A 21,945-nucleotide genomic window follows, 5' to 3' on the forward strand; every position below is an offset into this window, starting at 1 on the left:
GAAGGTCTCCATAGGCAGTTTTCAACCACACTCGGCCAGGGACCTCTTCACTTTCCAGCGATACCTCCCTGTTTGACTAGGTAGGGAAAATCTCCTCTCCTTAGAAGATCTATCCCCATTCTATGGCCTATTTGGGAATCTGCATCTACTTCCCAAACCTTGCCACAGTGGCATAGTGTGCCTTAGTGCTGCCCGGGACAGGAAGTGGTGCCTTTGCCCCCGTGCACGCACACGAAGTGCATGTGTGCTCCAGGCCCTGTGTGATGATCTAACTTCTGTGACATCATCATGCAAGGGCACGCTCCCGCCAGCCCAAGAACACTCCGCGGTTTGGGTGGCTTGCCTCACCACCCTTTACCTCTTCGCTGCAGCCGCAGGTGGCTGCAACGAAGAGGTAAGGGGCAGGGAGACAAGCACGGCCCGAACCGTGCGAGTGCTTTGGGGGGGAGCTGGGAGACGAGCGAGGAGGGAGGCTGCCTGCCACACTGCCGGAGTGCCTGGCTCACTGGGTGTCGTGTTGGCGGTGGCAGCGAACGGGCGGAGAGGTGAGTGGGGCCACTCCTGGGGGGGCCATGAATGTGGCGCCCCCTCAAAATTTTGTGCCTAGGGTGGCTGCCCCCCTGGCCCTCCCCACGTTACACCTCTGCCTTGCCAACTTCCCCAGTTCTCCTACCAGTGTTGAAACTGCTCTCCATGAGGCCTCCACTTCTCAGCTTCTTCACACTGGATCTCTCTCTGCTAGGACTGAAGGAAGACCCTCCTCTTTCAGGCCCAGTGTCCCAATCTGAAGCCTTGGAGTAGCCTGCCACTCAAAGCTCTTTGATTCTGAGAGGGATTAACCCTTAACAGTCCTGCAAATGTGTATGTACAGTCCGTCCAGGCTTCTTTAAGACTTGCAGACCATCACAAAAGCACATACCCTGGAAATCTAGTTGGTTTTTAAGGTGCTACTGGATCTGAATTTTGCTCTTCACTGACAGAGTTTCTCTGTCTTGCCTCATGGCCTTCCAAGGGGAAGGAGGTACCTTTTCAGAGTTCCTATCATGAGGCCTCATCTACATATCTGCCTGTAGCCTGATGCTGAACTAGTTGGCTGTGGTATAAGAAAGCTTAGGATTCTTTTGTCTTCTACAAGAAAAATGGTCAAGAATGGCATCTGCCTCAATAAATGTATGTTCAGCCTTTTTCTACAATTTAATTGCCTGAAGATTAATTCCTGCACCTTGAGGAAAACAATTCTGACTGGGTAGCTCTCTTAGTAAATGAAATACAACTATTTCTAATAGAGAAAACCTAATGAAAAACTGCTCTTGCTGCTCAGCAACAAATGGAGAGGACAAGACAGCCTTGATCTTCAAAATAGAATTGGCAGAAAATGGAAGCTGCCCACCACACTTTATGTGTATATCTAAGTGTATTTACTACTCCCTGAGGTTTCATTCTCCTGAAGAAGTAACAGGGCCAGAGTCTACTTACAAGCCATGATGGTGACAGCAATCAGGGGAAGAAGCAATGCAGCTTTCACTTCTGGTATGTTCTGAGTTGTGTCCTAAGTGGCCCACCAATGTGGTTCTCCATAACAGGGAAGAGGCAAAAAGGAGGAGTGGAGTTAGGAAGATAATCACTATTTTATTCATGCAATAATGTAAAAGATGATTCAAGTCTACTTGTCCTCTTTGTCAGACGCAAGTATCCTGGGACACAGAAGGGGAGAACTGAGGGAAGATGAATCTATACAAAATGTCATCCTTCCTGACAGCAGAAGTACAAGACTGTTAGAAGAACCCTGCTGGGTCACAGCAGTGGCCAATCTCATCCAGCATTCTGTTTCACACAGTGGCCAACCAGCTGCCCTTAAGGGTCAATAAACTGGGCAGAGGTCAAGGCCTTTTTGGTGTTGCCTCCCAGCATTGCTATCCAGAGGTTTGCTGCTTCTGTATACAGAGGCTCCTTTCAGTCACCATGGCTGGTAACCATTGATGGACTTCTTGTTTATGAATCTGTATAACCTCCTTTTAAAGCCACCTATGCTTGTGGCCATCATTACATCTGCTGCCACTTAATCCCACAGCTTGTTTATGTGTTAAGTTAAAACGTATTTCCTTTTGTCTGTCCTGAATCTATTGCCCATCAACATTATTAGGTGCCCCAAGTGCTGGTATTATGGGAAAGCAAGAGAAAAAGGCAGGAGCCACATTCGATTCTGAACAGTTAAGATGCAATATGTAGTGTGGGATGGAGTTCAGCCTCCAGAAATTGGGAGCTCTTGAGGCACCTGACTTCTGAAAGGAAGCACAAGCTGAGGTATTATAAAGCCTTCGTCGTGACAGCTATTGCAGGTAAGAAAACCCTCTTATCCCATGTGTGGCTGAAATCAAGCCTTAAGGAGAATCTGCCAGGGGAAGTTTGTCTGCAGCTGTTAGCACTGAGGCGCAGCTGTACGTCAAGCTGGGACATCTAACAGCACAGCCCATATGGCTGTGGAAAAGCCATGTCAGAAGTCTGAAAGATGTAAATGTGCCTTTTTGAATGACCTTCCCAGTTAAGGAGCAAGTCCAATGTCAAAAGGTTGCATAAGAGAGTTCAAACAGTGCAATTAGCAGTTTAGTTGTATATATTATTGATCCAGCTGTGCAAAACATTGGGCTATTCACAGCAACTTGAACGGAGCATAAATTAGAACATCCACACAGGCTTCGGTCTCTCGCAAATAATCAAATTCCAAAACTATAAAAAAGCTATATGGAACTGCAGTGAAGTTCAACTGGGGAACAGGCCATCTTTGGGCAAAGGAACATGTGCTGTACTTATTCTTAGCTGTGGATTATAGTTGAATCCCAGGATGGAGATGGGACTGTTTGCTGTCACAGAAATCTCTGCTTTAGAAAGTCTATAAAACTAACCACATATTGTACCTGGTTGTTAGCCCAGAATTCACTTAACAATAAAGCATTTCTGGTGTACTTCAAATAGGGGTTAACATCTTGGGGAACACGGTATTTCTAAGCATAACCAACATTCTCTTTAGCGGTCCATCTGAGATTCAGTAACAAACCCAGTGGCCTGCCAGTTGACCTTAAAGCTGCAGACCTTTAATATTATATTCCCGCAACAGTATCCTAGTTGTACAACAGAGCCAGCCATAACATTGCGCATGAGGGTACTAGCATCCTTGGTATGATGCTATCCTATTATTGAGCTTTTCTGAGATTTCACAGATGACAACTATGGAGTAACTAGTTATCACTACTGGAATGTGTGACTGGCCTGGCACCAATTGCCATCAATAGTGGTTCCTTCCCAATTCAGCTGAATGTCTCTAGGGTCAAAGCAAAAGATTTGCAAAAAGTAAATTGTGTGTATGCACAGCTGCAATTTGGATTAGGGCTATGTGAGAAGAGGAGATTTAACCAGCCATGATATGTTCTGTTTTGCTTATCAAAACTGTGCTGTTGTTAGTGGTTTTAAAGAAAAACAGATGTGTTCTTTAAAATCTTTAAACCCACAAATAAGAGTGCCAGAAGCCCAATTTAATTTGCAAGCTGAAGCAGGCTTTGAAGGGTTAACTCTCCCTCTTCCTTTGCTGTACACATCTGATTCAAATTGTACTTGCGTGTGTGCACACAACTTACTTCTTAACTGACTGATAGATCTCTGACACACCTTATTTTGGCCCAGGAGTTATAAGAGGCCATGACTGGAGGCCCATGTAGAACAGATTCAACTGTTCTTCCTAACGTGATACAGCCCCCTCTAGGGTCTGTGCTTGCCTCTGCATGTGTCAGATGTGTGTATGGACTACTACTTATTTGAAAGTACTCCCATATCAAAATGTGCTTGGATGTGTCAAGTCTACACACTACAGAGATGCCATGGATGATGCCGAAAGTGAGATTGGTTTCTCTTAATATAATGTTCCATGTTTAGAACCTTGAGCCAGATCTATTTCCTCAGGTAGGAAGTCTGTAATAAGGGGTACTTTTGGAAAATGAAATCCTGCCCTGAAGTCCTAGTTGGCAATACCTGGTGGGGATTTCATGGCAAGCAACTAACAGAGCTGGTTTGCCTGTGTCTACAACCCTGGTCTTTGTTGGAGGTCTCCCATCCAATTATTAACCAAGGCCAACCCTGCTTAGTTTCTGAGGTCTGATGAGCTTGGGCCCTCCTGGTCAGGACAAGTCTCACTTCTGAGGTGGTATAGGCTTATGTGTGTCTGTACCATGTGCCTTCCCTTAAAATTTGAACTGTACTTAGTATATGGTCATTGATCCTAAATCTTTTTTTCATTAGTGTCCTCATCTTCTCCCGCTCCAAGCAGAACTGACCCAGCCTCAGCAGCAGTTGGTACGGAAGGTAAGGAATGAGGATACAACAGTCCTAAAAATTAGTACTGAACAGATCTCAAGATAGCAATGTTTTATTTTTTTCTTTAAAATTGGTATGTTGTTAGTTTCTTTCTACATTTTTTCCAGAGTTCTGTACAGTCCTCAAAAGGAAATAAGCAATGTTTAATGTACAAAGTAAAAAACAGTAAACTAGAAAAATCTGAATAAAATGGAGCAATTTGCCAGCAAGGATACAGTACAAATTAGTAATTAGACATCTGAAGTGCAATACCACTGCAGTGAGGATGAGTTAAAGAATGAAATAAAAATACTCTATTTTAAACAAACATTATATATATATTTATATTTATATAATATTTATATTTATATGCATATATTTTACAGATTAGACCCAATGATATCTGCAGGATTGTAAAAACATATTTACAAAAAATTCTTTTAAACATTTCATATACATCAGCACCATAGTAAAAAAAAACCCAAAAACAAACTAAGAAATAAAAATTTGACTCTTTAATATTGGTCCCAGTCTAGAATATTTGGAGGAAGCTTTACACAGATAATAGATTTTGAGGCCTGATCACCAAACAATACTAGTCCCTGAACCTCTCTGCAAAGGTGACTGTGATGTTTCACTACTCATTAGATTATGTGCAAATCCGAGTCCCAAACAGAGCAATCCTAAACAGTTGCTCACATTTAAGTCTGTTTAAGTCATTGGGTTTAGAAGGGTATCATTCTGTTTAGGATTGCACTGAAATTCCTCCTCTTTCCATTGTCACCCATGTTAGAAACAGAGAGAGGTAAATGAGAACTACAAGTTAGTCTCATGTTTTTGCACCCCTTAGCAACTGGCTTAAAGGAACAGACTTATGCCCCTTCAGTCTTCAATTAGCTCATGCAACACTCTCTCTCTCTCTCACTCACTCACTCACTCACACACACACACACACACACACACATACACACACAAACTCTCTCTCTAATTAACACAGCTGTTCCCTACGGTTAAAAAACACAGTTCACCTTGGCACACTGGCTGGGTGCCTGATAAGCAGGTCTCATCTTCCCTTATTCCACAGCTAGGGAATTGTTTGACATGGGACAAGCTAAGTACATTTCCCTGCACAGTTCATCACAGACAACAAATACCTTACCACATGCCAAGTCCACAGATGTGCAACTGCACCAATCTACACTTAAGCACAAGCAGAAAGTTGGATGGAAAAGCTTCCACCCACGCTTTGTGAAAGTGCTATTTTAACTCTCATAGGAGTCAATAAACTTTTCCCATTGATTTAAGCATTGATACATAAGACTGCTTGTGAGCAGTTTTAAAACCAGGCTAACTCAAAATTGCATCAGAGGACTTAATGACGTGTGTGTAACTGAGTCATGACAGCTCTCCCACCCTTTCACCCTTGCTTCCCCTTTCTCCTCCGGGAGTGTATTCGCTCTTACATTTGGAGGTGGGAAGGCAGTCAGGAGAGTAGCATTTTGAATGGAGAAGTGGCAGATCAAGTGAAAGGAATAAACAACACCACTCCCCGCTGCTGCTTCTCTGCTAACAAAGTGGGGAAAGACTATTGGGTTTCTATTGCATGTGTTGGCGTGTAACGTGCAGTTAGGCCCACATGATCTGTTTAATACCAATTCTGTATTCAGCAGCACTGGCAAAAGGTCTCAGAAAAGTGGCACATCAATTCCCATCATTATCAGTTTCTTCATTCAGACATGACAACAGACCCCATGTAATAAGCCAGGAACAAAATGTTGTTTAGAATCTCATTTTCAGTTTGTTGATAAGCTTGCATTCAGACATACCAAACTGGACTTCAATCAAACAGTAGTTTATAAACCCTGGTGTGTTGTGATGTCTGACTGCAACCAGAAACTTAATTTTTAGTTCTTTAGGGCCTAGACAAAGCATTTTCAATTCTTTGTCACAGAAAACAGCGACTTACACAATTCCATGTGAATATGACTTTTGGGATGCTCAAAAACTTATGTTCAATCACCACTAGAAGATACCTTAATGAGAAGATCTCTCCTTCCTGCCTTTGTTTCTCATGGATTAGTTTAGGCATCTTCAGAAGCTAGCAAATATGAATGACAGCACATGATCTGAGCAAATGTTTACTACAAACCTCCTCCAGCCTGGCCAGAGACATTGGCACTGGTGCCTAATTTATGACCATGATAGCCTATACAATAATCAGCCCTTCTTTGTGTGACTTTTATACAAGTTCCTTCTCAATTCCTCAGAACTTCAAAAATATTTCAGATACTTGGAACACTAACCCCTATGTATCCCAACTCCATTCAAGACCCCACTCACCTTGCATTTCCAGGAAAAGAACAGGGTAGAAGTCAACAGTTCAAATTCTCTGACATGCACCTCCCTTTTTTAATGCAACTTTTAAAAAAAATGTGTGTTCCTATCTTTGGTGGCTGCTACCTACTGAGCACATGAGCCCCACAGCCTTCACTTGTACGAGATCTCTAGATTCACCCTCATCATTAAAGTGAATTTAAAAAATGGACAGCAGAGGAAAGGCAAATGATCCAGATGTGGGCTTTCACTGCACCTAAAGAAGACAACAGCCCAATAAATGAACCCATTCCGCTATGGGCATGTCCATTCACAACCAGTGCTTGTTTTGTAACCCCCATAGCCCAGACTCAACTGGAGCCGTAAGTACACAGAGAAAGGTGGTATCTGCTTCAGCCCAGAGTTCAGCACCTGTTCTGACCTGTGTGTCTGTGGCCTTTACAGGGAGCAGCCGCCTCTTCCTGTATCCTGAAAGCTCATAGTTCCATAGTGAAACTGAGTGGGAAACTGCACTGCTTTGGGACAGCCAGCATCTTGCCACACTGAGACTCTGCCAAGCCCTTTTCATGGCCTCGGGCGGGGCGGGGGGAGCTGTTTCGGTAGCCTCTCTCCTACACGCAGCAGTTGCACTGCAGCATGGAGGCTGCTGTGGAGAAGTTTACAAGGCCTACTTGGCAACACTTTAAACTCCATTGAAGCCATTTGCAATCAGCTGGTCTTGCACAGCTTGAAAAACAAAACAAAGAAACAAGGATGGCTAACATCCTGCTTTCTTTCTTTTAACCCCCAGGACAGTTTACAGCTGTACACACCCCCATGCACTACGGATTTCCAAACAACTCATCGAGTTCTTGCATCCACTCATCTCCCGGCCCACCTTTAATGATGGAGTCTACCAGGTCTGTGCCCTCTGCTAGATTGGGAAAGGAACCTCCAGCTCCTTCATTACTGTAACTATAAGATATGTCCTGAGTATGATTCCTTTCATACACCTGACCTTGGTTGCTCTGACTGAAGTTACTCCCTGCTATTTGTTGTGCAGGAGATGGGTTAAAACCAGTCATTGTGGAAACTGCCTGGCTTATTGCAGGCATAACCATTGGTCTGGCTTGGTTATTGGATCCTTGCTGTCCAGGAAGGGGTTGCAACATTTGCCTTCCCATGGCTGGGTTGAGGGTCCTTACTGTTCCACTCGAGTCCATGACGGATTGACTGATGCCTTGTGGAAAATGTTGTTTAGGTAGCCTTGGCTGACCAGATTGCATTGGATAACCTGTACCATTATTGAAAGGTCCAATTTCACTGCTAGTCCTTCCAGGGATACCTTGTAAGCCTCGTGCCTGCCAGTTCTGTGCTCCTTGCGGGACAGGCCCCATCATGTTTTGAAGTCTTGGAGCTTGTGGTCTGGGCAGAACCTGACCCACAGGTCCTTTCAGCTGCTGGTGCTGTTGAGACAGGGTGGAGTTCACCAGCATGTTTGGACCAAAGCTGCTAACCATGCCTGCCCCTTGTGTTGAGGTGGGCTGCCTTGGCCCTTGGCTTGGGTTATGTGCCAGGCTCATGCTACTTTGGTTTGGGTGCTGCAACATTTGGCTCATTCCTGTGTTCATATTATACATTCCTGGTTGGCTGGTGGCTGGGCCGCTGTAGGGAGCCATTCCCATTTCAGACTGGCCAGTGGCAGCAGACATTGTCCCGGTGTTCTGGGAGGCCCCCATTGCCATCATGCTGGTGTTCTGAGGCAACATCCGGGAAGTCCTCATGCTCTGAAGGGCTGCCTGGTTCCTCACTGCTGCCATTTCTTGCGGAGAACCTAGAGCAGGAGGAGGAACAATATGAAAGAGTGAATTTCTGAACACAGCTGAACACAGACATTTTCAGAAATAATTCAGGCAACAGGAAGATTTCTGTTTTGCACAATGCTATCTGTCCTGCAAGAAATAATCCTGTTGTTGGTACTAATCTTCAGATCTGTTACATTTCATCATACCACTCTGGCCATGACCCCAGCTCTAGCATACAAACTGCATTTTCTGTCCAGGGATCCAGGCATATGTGAAACGAAAACTATATTCAGTTTGCAAAGTGGAACATTGGATCTACAGATAATGCTATCAGTACTATCAATACAATCATTGCCGTAATTTCCAATAACACCTAAAACATGACTGGAGAGAGTAACAGCTAATACATGATTCTATAAGCAATACTACTAATCAATAACAATTTGGGGATCTGTCCCTGCATAGGAGTTCAGTTGATCTTCTAAGGCAAATTAATTCTGGGCTAAACCAGGCTGCAGGAGCTTGATTCGGTCTGCACCTTGGCACTGTATGTGTAAGAGAGATTAGCCTCCCCTGCGCACACACATTGTTTTGCTGATCTCAAAACCTGGTGCTCTTTGCCCTGCAAGAGAAAACATTTATGTACTGTACAGGATACCTTCAAGGACTGCACTACAAAGCAGAGTACAGCATGCAGAACAGCACAACATAGTGTCCATGTGGAGTGGGGTGTTACAATTTGCATAGGAATAATGTTGTGGGAAGGGGATACACCTTCCTTAGTACTGCCAGCCCCAATCTGAATCGGTGTTCCCATGGCTGCTTTTAGCCTTAAAAAAAACTGGAAGCAGAGCTGGCTTAAGGCTTTTTGAGGCAGCATGATGGCAGGGGCAACACGTTTGCCCTGTGGTCTCTTGGTCATATGCTGTCTCCTTGTGGGCCAGCTGGCCACCATCCCTGCTGCTCTTTCTCCCGCTGTAATCAGAGAGGGACTCAGCTATCTTTGGAAAGTGCTCCTGACCCACCCGGAACAATCAGATGAAGTAGAACAGAACAGCCTTGGACGGCGTAAAGAACAAAGGAGTAACAGAATACCATGGGCTGTAGTAGATTAGAAACCCTCTAACCCGTATCAAAAGATAGTATGTGCTGAGGCCCAGGCACAAGAAGCATCTGAGAATGGCAAGAATGTCCAACTAAATAGTAAGCGAGGCCCAACAGATAAGCATATTTAAAAGAAACTGGAAATCACTATTTTTAATACTCTTTTATTATGACAAAAAGTAGCGAAAATGTTGTAACACAAAATTTATATGTTGTTTCTAAGATACGTATGATATTTGAAGTTATAGTTCGTTAAGCCAAGAATGTGAACCCTATCAGGTGGGACAGATGGCTATTGCTGAAAGATGATTTTGAAAATTTAGAAACATGGGAATCTGATTATCAGCTCTTTCGTAGAAGGGCTTCTAACCTGCTTGTTTTTAGTGTGTGTGTGTGTGTGTGTGTGCGCGTGCGTGCGTGCGTGCGTGCGTGCGTGTGCGCGCGCTATGTGACATCAAGTCGCTTTTGACCTATGGCAACCCTATTAAAGGAAAGACCTACAAAACATCCTATCATTGACAGAATTGTTCAGATCCTACAAACTGGAGGATGTGGCCTCTTTTATTGAGTCAAGCCATCTTCTTTTAGGTCTTTCTCTTTTCCTATTGCCTTCCACTTTTCCTAGCATTATTGACTTTTCCAGAGAATTAATAGTAAGAAACAATTAATTGTATCAAATAATCCATCTCTTTTAATTATCTATGTAGAATCAATGGATGGTATTACTATATTATTTTACATTAGCTAATTTTAAAAATGTAAATAGGTACGTTTCAATAAAACATAAAATGGCAGCAAGGATTAGTAATATTTCTACTTATGTGCTATATCCAAAAACGTTGTTGAGGTATACCTCCTACCAGGAAATAAATGATCTGATACAGGAATGCTAACTAGATGTCTAAGGCTTCTTTAGCGCATGCCTATCTGAATCAGGTCTTGCCATCACTACACAGGTCATGCACAGGACACATCCACTCTGAACATTATCAGCAGGAGCAGAGATGGGAGAAGCCCCCCCCCCATTTTGCCACCCTTGTGAAGGCCAGGGCAGGCTCCAGAGATGTTACCTCCAGGTCCTGTCCTTGACCTGATGGCCGATCTGGTATGCAGATTTTTAAAGAGTTGGGTCTTTATTCCCCAGACCCAGCTCAGGTTCCGAGCAACCGCACACCAGCTGCAGGAGATGGCTTTTAAAAAATAAAGGAGAGCCCAAAGGAACTCTGCTGTGGAGGGAGAAAGGGCTCCTGCCCTTCCCCCAAGCTGTTTTCCCATGCCAAAATAGTGCGGGGGAGGAGTTATTTTCCATTTTTGCTGTTCCATGTGCTGTCTCGTACAAAACTCTTTAAAAATCCACGTGTAGTTTGGCTGATGGCAACTTTAACCGTAGACTCTTCTCCCCTCGGCTACTGTCCATGCCATTCCTCCTGTTGCCCTGTACCTTGCTGGGGTAGCATGGGAGGCTGCCTGCTTGAGGTGGCTGGATGGCTCAATCCAAACCAGACTGGGAGGACATAATCACAGTTCTCATGGGTAGCATCTACTTTCCCCTTCAATATCGGCACTGGATGTCAGCCACTGGTTAAATCAATGTTAGTTCAGCACTGGCTGGTGGAAAACATGTAATTGATATAGCTCAGTCGTGTTTGGATTTGATGACCACAGCCTAAGACATCTTTTGAAAATCAGACCCAAAGATTTTTATGAAATACTGCTCTGTGTGTGTGTTTTTTTTAGTGAAGAACATAAGGAGAGCCCCGCAGGATCGGGAAAGTGGTCCATCTAGTCCAGCATCCCATCTAACCCAGTGGCCAGCCAGTGAGGCTGGAGGGCAAACAGCAGGGCATAGAGGCCGAGGCCTTCAACCTGATGCTGCCTCCTGGCATTCAGAAGTTTACTGTCTCTGGATGTGGAGGTTCTCTTTAGTCACCATGACTAGAAGCCACCAATAGACGTATTCTCCATGAATGTGTCTAATCCCCTGTTAAAGATATCTGTACCTGTGGACATCACTACATCCTCTGGCAGCAAATTCCACATTTTCATCACTCACTGAGTGAAGAAGTATTTTTCTTTTGTCTGCTCTGAATCTAATGTCCATCAGCTTTACTGGATGATCCTGTACTATGGATTAAATCTCTATCATGATCCCCTTACTCAACTCTTTTTTTAAAGTGAAAATTTCTAGGCTCTTTAACCTTTCCTCATAGGAAAGGTGCTCCAATATTGTCTATAAATCTGGGTACTGATTGGGGTTTATTTTCTTCCTGCAGTGCAATGACTAGCTAACCTGGAAATCACAGTCACAGAAAGAAGACTGGGCCCCAAACAAGCTAGGCATGAGTTAGAAATCTATTTTTTTTTATTCTGAGTTGTAAAGCAAACAAAGGCTTGACTGTTAGCCATCTGAAAAACTCTCTTAAATATTTCCATTATCTTTCACAACTAAGCCATGAAAATAGAACTGTCATATTCAGAGAGGCCAATCAATTATTTTACAGCTTAGGAGGCATAAGTGAATGGATTTTCTATAGTGTTGTTACTGATTATGTCCATGGAAAGAAGAAAAATGTTTTTTTCTAGACATTTTAAAACAGAGATGGTGTATTAACAAATCAATATTGTAAGCACATTTACTCTACCTTGGACCAATGACGAGAAGCCAGGGATTCCTATGGCTGTTAAATTGCATACCCTGGCAAATAACCCAACTAGGAGTCTTCCTGATGAGGAGGGACAGAGAGAGAGAGAGGACTGGGTGGGAGGGAGTATTGATTTCTGGAAAGCAAATATGCTCCTGTGTTTATCACCTTTATTTAAAAATAATTACTGGAATTTTGATTATGCCAAGAGGTCATTGTGGCTTCAATTCAATACAATGGTAGAGTAAATCACCCAGAAGGGCTTCCTTTTCTCTCTCTCTCCAACTTCCAACAATGTAAAAAAGCAGAGTTCCAAAAAACAAAAACAAATAACATTTTTTGTACAGGAACTAAATATATCTATGTGATCTCTCTCTCTCTCTCTCTCATTGAGCACACAAAGTAAATATCCCAAGTGAGCACAAGATAAACAGTATCACTTCTTAAGAACAAGAGTTGGTGTTTCCCCCTTTTCCCTACTTGCAGACCACTGGTTTAGCTCTCTTTTTCGAGACCTGAGCTGTCAGCAAGAGAGCTGCAGCAAAGCTCTTTTCAGCCACTGGGTCAAGCATACCAGGACCCCAATGACTGTGTCTATTAGGAATAGATGCTATATGCAATGCTCCAATATGCACACAGTGACCATGTTGTATGAACAGAGGCAACACACACATTTTGCAAACGCATACTGCTTCAGTACATGTGAACTAGAACCCTGGAAAATCCAATGGTTCGTTTGCGTATATTGAAGCTATATGCATATGCAAATGGCATGTGTTGCCTCATTCAGACAACACAGTGAGTTGTGTATCAGGAGGATCCACACATCACTGCAGGATTCCCTGTATGTGTGGACACATAACACATGGAAATGGCTCAACTCAGAAGCATAAATAAATAAAAATTAATAGAAACCTTGAAAAGGTGCACCATTCCAGGTGACCTGGCAATAAAGGTGTTCTAACATGTTTTGAACATGAAGAGCAGGGGGAAGCAGCAAGAAGGAAGGGGAAACTATCATCAGGGAGAAAAGTGCCTGGAGGGATGGACAGCAGGGCTAAGTGTAGCAGGCAGGAAAGAGTTCCGGAAACATTTACACACACATGCACAGACACAGACACCCCACATATAATACTCCCGTCCTTTTACTTGAATATCCTCTCCTTACTTTATATACAAATGCAGCTTATTTAATGATGTGGGTCTGTGGCCACCACGTGTAGTCTGGGCACCACCGCATCCAGTTTTGTGTTGCTTACAGTTTTCTCTTGTCCTTGAAGATGGCAACCCTCATACTTGGCCATTCATTTGCTTTTACAGAGGCTCAAATTCATGCTTAACAAGGCCTCAAGACAAAATGTTAAACATGCCGGTAGCACCAGAGGAGCACAGCTGCTGTCCTGGAGAAGCATTTGGCTCTTACCTTGGAACTGGCTGACCTGCTGCACAGGGTATGGATTCCGCTGCGGTGGCGGCTGCGGCGGCTGGAGGTGCTGCCGTGGCAAATGGGACTGCTGCTGCAATTGCTGGAAACAGAAATGAAAGAAAAGGCGTCAGGGAGAAAAGGTGTAGTTAGCCTGCCCAATTAAGAGTTGCACTAGCAAACTGGAGGCAAACAGTGGAGACATGCTTGTGCAAGGCAGGGCAGGCAGAGGGGCAGGCAGAGAGGACAGTAAGTACAGTAGCCTTTCTGTGAAGAGTCCTCTCAAGAGCACTCGGCTCCTGTGGTTTCAAGCACCACCTGCCTTTCCACCTCAGCTCCCTCTCTTGCCTTCTCAAGGGCCTTGGGCACTCCCTCAAAACTCAGGCAAAGAAGGGGAAGTGATGAGACAGCAGGGCTCAAAAAAGGTTTGAAATTAATCTCAGGCGTCAAACCTCTGAGCTTTTTGCAGCAATCAGAAACCAAATTCTGGTGACTGTTGGCTTCAATAGAAGAGCCAGTGTGGTCCAATGGTTAGAATGTTAGAGTAGGGCTGAAGAGACCTGGGTTCAAATCCCCACTCTGCCATGAAGGTGACCAAATCAGTCATACTCTTCTGCCTAACCTCCACAGAGTTATTGTGAGGATAAAATGGAGGCAGGGAGAACCATGGAAGCTGCTTTGGCCTCCCGAGGGAAAGGGCAGGATACAAATACATTAGCTGGATACAGGTGAGAGCATCCAGGTGTGACTGACAGAGATGTGAAGGCTAGTGGGAAATGCTTCCCTCCCTGAGGACTTTCTCCTATTTTTTTTTAAATGAGAAAACTGGAAAATCTGGATAACTTTGAAAAAAACTCCAGAGAATGAATGAATGAATGAATGCATTATAGTCTGCCTTTCTCAGCAGGACTCAAGGCAGATTACACAGAGTGAATCAAAACAGTCAACAGGATTGGAACATATTCAATAAACAATGCAATAGTATTTGTATTGTAGAATGCTTCATAAGACAAGATGCTGCTCACTCAAGATGTGTAGCGTGAAGATTTTAATGTAAAAGAATCTACAAACAACAATTATTCCTCTGTATAATGCACTACATATTTCCAAAATATCTGTTTACTGTTTAAATGTGACTAATTTTGTCCATAGTTAATACGCTATAATATGTATGATTGTATTTCTCCATAAGTTTATCTAAATAGGCTGCTAGTTCTGTTCTGACTGCATGAGACTGTTTCTACATCTAGCTCGTAGTACAGATCACTGACGTCCGTGGTTTGGATTTGCCTTTAATTTTACTTAGAGCGGGTTCCTGTGTCTCAGGATCAACCCAGCTGCGGTCTCTCTTCCCATGTCATTACAACAATATCGGAGCCATATAAAGTCACGGGAGACCTGGAAAAAGCACCCCAGAATTACAGGAGGGAGAAAAGTACTGGTGTGGCCCTTCCCATCTGATCTCATGTGCTTCTTCAATTCCTAACTTGCTGGAGCACTATAAGAAAGCAGCGCGGGGGGGTGGGGGGTGGGGAGCAGTGACACTCAAGACACCATATCAAATGAATCAACCCCCGTATGCCTTGTAAATGGCATTCATCCTGGTGCTTAAAAAGTGAATCAAACATCATCATTCATTCTAGAAATGCTGAAATACTATTTCTAAAACAAGCAATATATATGAGGGCAACGCAGTGAAAAATTAGTATAAAGTGTTATTAAAAAGTAACAAATGTATAGTCAATTAAAGTGCAACATGCTACAGTACCATAGTAATACAATCAGACCAGGTAGCGGTGACCAATACAACCAACCAAGGTAATGGAGTGCAAGGTGAGTGCTACATATAAAGTCATAGAATTATTTTCTAATTTTCTTATTAAAGGTACTTATGTTCTTTTTTACAGGTATCAGGAAGAAAGCCTGGGGGCACAAGACCCCAGCAACTCTACAAGGAGCCAGGCAAAGAACTTGATTCAAAACGTCTTCCTCAGGAGTCGCAACACAGATAACCCCTGAAAATAATAAATCACCACCATGAAGCTCTTTGGTGGAAAAGCAAGCACCTCCAAAGGTGTGGTCGCTGGCAGAGGAAGCCCGACTGATTGTATTACTATGGTACTGTAGCATGTTGCACTTTAATTGACTATACATTTGTTGTTACTTTTTCAATAACACTTTATACTAATTTTTCACTGTGTTGCCCTCATATATATTGCTTGTTTTGGTACTCCCTTGAGGGTTGCTCCTGTTGCTTTTTTGAAATACTATTTCTAGGCAACCTTAAATAAGTGAGGTGACTGGCAATTCATTTGATGCTTACATTCTCTTTTCCTCCACTCAGTGCCTTTAAAGACCAGTGCAACTGACTGCAATTCTAATTATGCTATTACTTAGTACTATCATTTATAGAACACCTTACAGTATTTTGGATTCATCCTCAAATTAATTGTGAAAGAGAATGGAATGAAATCTAAGCCCCGCTCTTGATGGAGCGCCACTTACGCCGGTGTCGAGAGTGAGGAGCCTGGGGGTGGTCCTGGATGCTTCCTTGTCTATGGAGGCACAGGTTGCAGCGGTTGTTCGATCCTCATTTTTCTAAGACAGGCTTGACAACTTGTCCCTTACTTATCGACCCATGACCTTACGACAGTGATCCAGGTAACGGTCACCTCCAGATTAGACTACTGCAACTCGCTCTACGCAGGGCTTCCCTTGGGCTTGATCCGGAAACTGCAGCTGGTTCAGAATGCAGCTGCACGGGTGGTTGCCAGAGCACCAATCATGGCTCATATAACACCTATCTTCCATCAGCTGCACTGCTTACCGGTGGAGTACTGGGTCCGGTTCAAGGTTCTGGTGCTGACCTATAAAGCCCTATGTGGACTGGGCCCAGCATAAAGTACTCAGACATTATGAAGGAACCCGCGCAGCCTGGTTGATTCTGGGTGTGTGTTCCCTCCTGTGCAAAACCAAGACTAAAAAGATCTTCCTGGTAGAGGAACTCTTCAATTTAATCACAATTGATTAAATACTCTGAATCTGGGTGTTTTTTATTTCAGGCCAGGAAACCAAGATTCTAATCTGAAATTAAATGATAGTTTAAATCACTAGTTTGTGGACAGGATCCACAAACTAGGGATCCAGGCTTGGATGTCAAAACAAATTGTGGTTTAGTCAGATATATTAAACCAGGAAGTCTTCAATCTCAATTCTACACTAGGAGGAGGGCGGTTGAAGGAGCCTGTGAACCCAAGAATAAAAGTAGGGTCGTTCCTGTCATGGATAAACTTAAGCTTATTTGTGCTGTGTGAACAGAGCCTGAGAGAGAGACTGCCGGATCAGACTTGCCAAACACACCATGCATTAGCAACTGAGGGAGGGCGAGAAGCCAAATCCTCTTGGGTCAAGCCCAACGTGCAAGTCAAGGAATAGTTTGCTAATGATTTCACGATAACAAGAGTTGACTGAAAACATGGAGCCAAATAACAGAAGTTGCAGGCTAGCTGTTTGTACACCCCAGCGATAAAGGAAAAGATAGCCGTGGTCCTTCTGCTTCCCTGTTCACGTCCCTCTAAACAGAGGGGCCGAGGGGAGTACCATGTCAGGGGCAAAAGGTGCCGTACCTGTTCTGCCAGGATCTGCTGCTGCTGCTGCTGCTGCCGCTGCTCCCTCAGAAACTGCTGCTTCTGCTGCTCCATCATCTGGAGCTGAGCCCTTTGCTCAATCAGCATCTGCTTCATGATGACGGCTTGAGGCTGGCTGCCCAAGAAACTGGCATTGCTAGGGCTTGTGCCCACATTACTGGACCCCGGTGGCACAGAGGACTGCATGGGACCCGTGGGCCGAGACAGTCCCACTGAGTGCTGGTCCTAGGCAGAAAAACAAAAATAGAGTTATGTGACAAATTGTTTGAGCATCAAACTAGAGATTACGCTTTTCATGAACGTTGGGAATGTCAGGTGTTGTTTGGAACATCACAGTACATGAGCTGGGACTACTGCATAGTGAGTTTCCTTATCTGTGATGCACACTGATGGTATTGCTGGCAAGGATGGGGGGAAACTCGCAATGCCCCAGTGAAGTGAGTTGTATCCAGTGGTATTTCCAGAGGACTGTAAGCCTGTCAAGGGGATGCCAATTGCCGTACAGAGTGTAATGTCTCTGCTAGCTCACACGGGGCCTACAGCCAGGAGGGAAAGCAGACACAGCCCAAAAGGAGGACAGGGACAGGAGAAGAATCAGAGGTGGAGGGATACATGATCCAGCATCTGTGTTGGGGTACAGAAGCCCTCCTAAAATATTATTTAATTGCCAGGCTGGAGATGCAGAGCAAACAAATGGCCCCCTGAGCATATTCCTTCAGAGGTGCGAGGAACAACGCTGAATGTTACGCACATAGGTGAACCCACTGACCTTGAGATGGTTGGAATTAATTGAGGAAGGACATGGCAGGGGGTGGCTCAGGATTTTCCAAGTAAAATGCCATTTCAGCACTGTCGTGACACCTTTGGGGTTAAAAGGATGAGAGGAAAGTTCTCTAATGTCACCACTTAGTTACCTCTCAAAACACTTTATCTCCTTTTGTGTTCATACAATCGGGGTGATCAAACAAGAGCAGTTAAAGTAGGATTATTTTTTAAACTCCCAAAGAAGGCACCATTTAATCCCTTTAAAGGACGGTAAGAACTGAGCCTGGCAGAGGGAAACGTTATGATTTAAAGAAACTGTCTGTGTAAACCCCCCACCCCACCCCCATATTCTTCCCCCACCTTTTCCTATGATGCCTGCCTTTTTCAGGGCTTGGCCACCGGGAGGGAGAGAGGCCTGAAAAGATTCTCGTTAGCTATCCGTGAGCACAATGCCGATCACCTCCCTCCTTCTCTCCTGGTGTATCCAAGGATAATTGCTATGCAGGAGAGATGCACCAGGAATTCTCCCAGGAGATTAGAACGTAATCATGAGCAGCCCTGAGAGGCAAGACCGGAGGGCGGGCTAGGCCTCTTAGAAAAACACTTTCTGCTCCTTCCCGCCCTCCTTCCCCTCCTTACAAGCTTCAAGTGAGAACCTGAGAGCCAACCGTTGCATCTAATGAGGCCCTGAGCACCAACAAAATCTCCTTTAAGCTCTGAGCGGAGGTCTCGCATGCCGCACAGGATGCTGGGGGTACATCTCACCTCTCCTTATAAATCCATCCATGTCTTAATACTCCAGGCGCCTCTGGACGAAGCAGCAGGTGTGTGAAAAATGAGCTCGCATGCAGTTCCCCCTATGTGCCAGCAGGTGGCGTCAGAAGCCCAGGCCATGGCCACTCTGGCGGGCTGGGTGGCTGGCTGACTGATGGCTGCCCAGGGCTCTCCCGCCTCCTTCCTCTCCACCCTCTCCCTTGCTTGCAGATGGCTTAATCATGACTACTGTTCCCTCCTCCTCCTCCTCAACCCCCTCCAGTACTTCTGGGATAATGCTGCTAACGTAGAGCCAGGCAGTCAAGTGTTACAGCACAGAGCAGGTAGCCTGGCAACTGAGAGTATAATGCTGAACAGATGGTGTTCGTACAGCATGATGGACATCACACACGACAGCCTGAGACAATCCAGGAATTCCCGGGTGGTTTGAGGCCCTCTTTACGCAAAAAGAAAGAAAGAAAGAAAGAGCCTGCTGGCTGCTTGGGGGGATATTTTCCACCCTCCCCTCCCAGTCTGACATTGAACCACTAAACTGATTTTGTGTTCCTCCTGTTTTGCTAACAGCACTAAAAGCACAGCGATCTGTTGGTGAGTGCGGTGACACATGGAGGAATAAGTTCGAGCCACTCTGCACTAATAAAAGACTGGGCTAGGCAGGGGCCAGGAGGAAGCTGCCTGACCAACTGATTACTGCTCTGTCTTTGGAAAAGTGGAGAGACACAGTGTGTGAGGGAAAAGCCGGTACAACAGGTACCCTTCTTCATACAAAGCTCATGACACAAAGGCTGGGCTAGGCTGAGATGGTTGTTTGCCCCCATATTATGCAAGCAGAGAGGTTTGGGGGAGGGGGGATACTTGGGAAATGTAAGAAAAAAAGGACCCTCAGCCCTGAATCCTGCACCTCACCCTCTTTCCCCAAACAAAGGAGCCAACAATTCTTCCCCACTGGTGAGAGCTGCAGGCAGCACGGCCACACAGAGGATCAGTCTCCGAATCCAAAGTGGTGCTGAGGGGACCCTTGTCACCTCTTCCAGAGAGCATGCTGCTCTTGACTAATGAGCTCAGGAAGCTGAGACAGACCCAGGCAGGCTGTCAAATTTCCCAACACTGAACCGTGCGTAATCTCTCTCGGTGAGGGGGCTATGGAGATAGAAGGAGCAAAGCCGGAGGAGATTTTTTCCCCCCTGAGGAGCAAGGTGGAGGGAAAGGGAAAGGGAAAGGCTACGAAGACCATCACAACAGGCTTCCCAGAATAACAGAACCATTCCTATTCTCAGACATGTAAAAGTAACCTAAAGAAAGGTAGGTCAGGATTTTACTGAACAGACAGTGGGATTCTTTGACCTCCAGAGTGCTCTTCCCCTTCACCCACTCCTATTCCAAGGGTGCCCCCCCCAAGCAATGATTTATGTCTGAGGAAATAGGATTTCCAGTGCTAAGGTCAGAGCTGGCCGTCAAACAGTGCCTTGCTCTTGCTGCAAGAATAAACCTTGGGCAAGCTTCCAGAGTTCCTGCAAGGCTAGGCTAGGGATCAGAGGGAGCGCTACGTGGCCGTCCTGCACACCACAGCTCCTCTAAAAGAATACCTTGTTCTTCTACAGGAGGTGCTCAGGTTTCATTGCCTTTGAAAGCCCACTTGGAGCTGTTACTGCTCAGGAGAAAAATCTAAGCAACTCTAACCATACAATTAGTTCCAAACCAGGACTCGTCCGTGGACCCAAGGGCCTCCTGGGCAAATCCTCCTGCCAGTTTTGGGTTCCAATACATAGTGCTGGACTTCTAGCACCCAAGTTCACATTCCCATGTTAGTCCCAGATTCATTGCACAGCGGAAGAAATGCTCATGTAGCAGATCTGTCCAACCAAACTAAGAAACACCAACTGTCAGCTGAGCAAATCAGGTGAAAAACTGATTCACCAAGTTTTGCAGTTACCTTTTGTGTCTGGTTGAATGGAAGCAGGAAAGGAAGCAGAGGTGTGTGTGTGTGTGTGTTGGGGGTGGGTGGGAACCAGGGATAGCATAAGAACAGACCAGTCTCGGTGACACATAGCAGCCGTGGCAGTTAATTTCTATTCTCACACCTAATTTTCATCGTAATACCTTTTAGTGGAAACATTTGCTCCTCTTCTGAGTGTTACACACCACCTTCACAAGTAACATACAGTGATGCCTACAGAGATATTTTCAAGTTGGATGCTACAGGGAGTCAGTTCTAACACACCTCAACACTTACTCAAAGTCAGCAACCTTTTTTGGCTTGGGCACAAAAGAAAAAAACAAAAAAAACCTCCATGGACTTGTGAAGTGGATGGTACGCCAGCAAATAAAGGGGCAGGAGATGAGGATTATACTTGGGCAAACACAAGCAGAGTTGGCACACTGCCAGCACCATGGTCTTGCCTCAGACCTGGCTGGAACCACATGGGTCCAGGAAGCGAAGATGAGTATAAGACACCCCCGTTCCCTTCCCCCATGCCGGTAGCCCCAGTGGTGATGCCAGCACCCTCAGAGTTAGTTTTGTTTCTTGGGCAGAGAACTGGCATTGCATGCTGGGAAAAACAGTCTGCTGTGCTGCTCCTTCAGCATGCATGGCAGGGGCTGCCTACTGCCGATTTGGAAAATGCAGCGTGCTGAAAGCGCAGTGCCCAGGCAGGGACGTCACAGTCTTGCACTATCTTCTGGGTGGGTATATTCAGTGGGCATTGTTAAAGTATTCCAGCTAGGGATAGTTTAGGGCTTCAAGATCGGAGGACCTTTTTTTTTTTAACCTAGCTTCCTGGTAAAAAGTCAAATTGTGAACCACATAAAAAACTGGGCTTCGCAGGGTGGTTGTGAGGATAAAATGGAAGAGAGGAGAATGTCAGCAGCTTTGGGTCCCCATGGGGGAGGAAGGCGGGGTATAAATGAAGTAAATAGAAATAAAATAAGTAATTCTAGATGCTGCAAAGAAATCATTATGCCGGTCTGGGAGTACTATGGATGCCTAGAGAGGCACAGCTGCCAAAGACTCTCAAACTGTCAGAGCATGCAAAGAATATCAAGGTGGAAAGGCCCACCAAAGATCAAAGGGAGGCCTTGAAGAGCTAAAACCTGCCTTGTAAGCTCTTTGCTGTCACTAGCAGGGAGAG

The 21,945-nt window shown here is 45.0% G+C and overlaps 1 protein-coding gene and 1 long non-coding RNA gene across 2 annotated transcripts in view; one reads left to right on the forward strand and one right to left on the reverse strand.

Moving 5' to 3' along the window:
• Window positions 1-450: 450 nt before the first annotated feature.
• On the forward strand, window positions 451-15,826 carry LOC129336683 (uncharacterized). The gene is made up of 3 exons (XR_008597734.1): window positions 451-4,353; window positions 13,529-13,659; window positions 15,539-15,826. It is a non-coding gene; the product is annotated as an uncharacterized LOC129336683 (long non-coding RNA).
• The window catches only part of MAML3 (mastermind like transcriptional coactivator 3), a 378,140-nt gene continuing 360,620 nt past the window's right edge, over window positions 4,426-21,945 (reverse strand). Inside the window, exons 3-5 of the mRNA XM_054989967.1 lie at window positions 17,258-17,503; window positions 13,632-13,734; window positions 4,426-8,491 (exon numbers count right to left, since the gene is read on the reverse strand). Coding sequence (XP_054845942.1) covers window positions 7,500-8,491; window positions 13,632-13,734; window positions 17,258-17,503 — 1,341 coding nt within the window. The 3' untranslated portion in view covers window positions 4,426-7,499. The remainder of the gene's footprint in view (window positions 8,492-13,631; window positions 13,735-17,257; window positions 17,504-21,945) is intronic.

This window comes from Eublepharis macularius, chromosome 10 (assembly GCF_028583425.1).
Source record: "Eublepharis macularius isolate TG4126 chromosome 10, MPM_Emac_v1.0, whole genome shotgun sequence".
Lineage (NCBI taxonomy): Eukaryota > Metazoa > Chordata > Lepidosauria > Squamata > Eublepharidae > Eublepharis > Eublepharis macularius.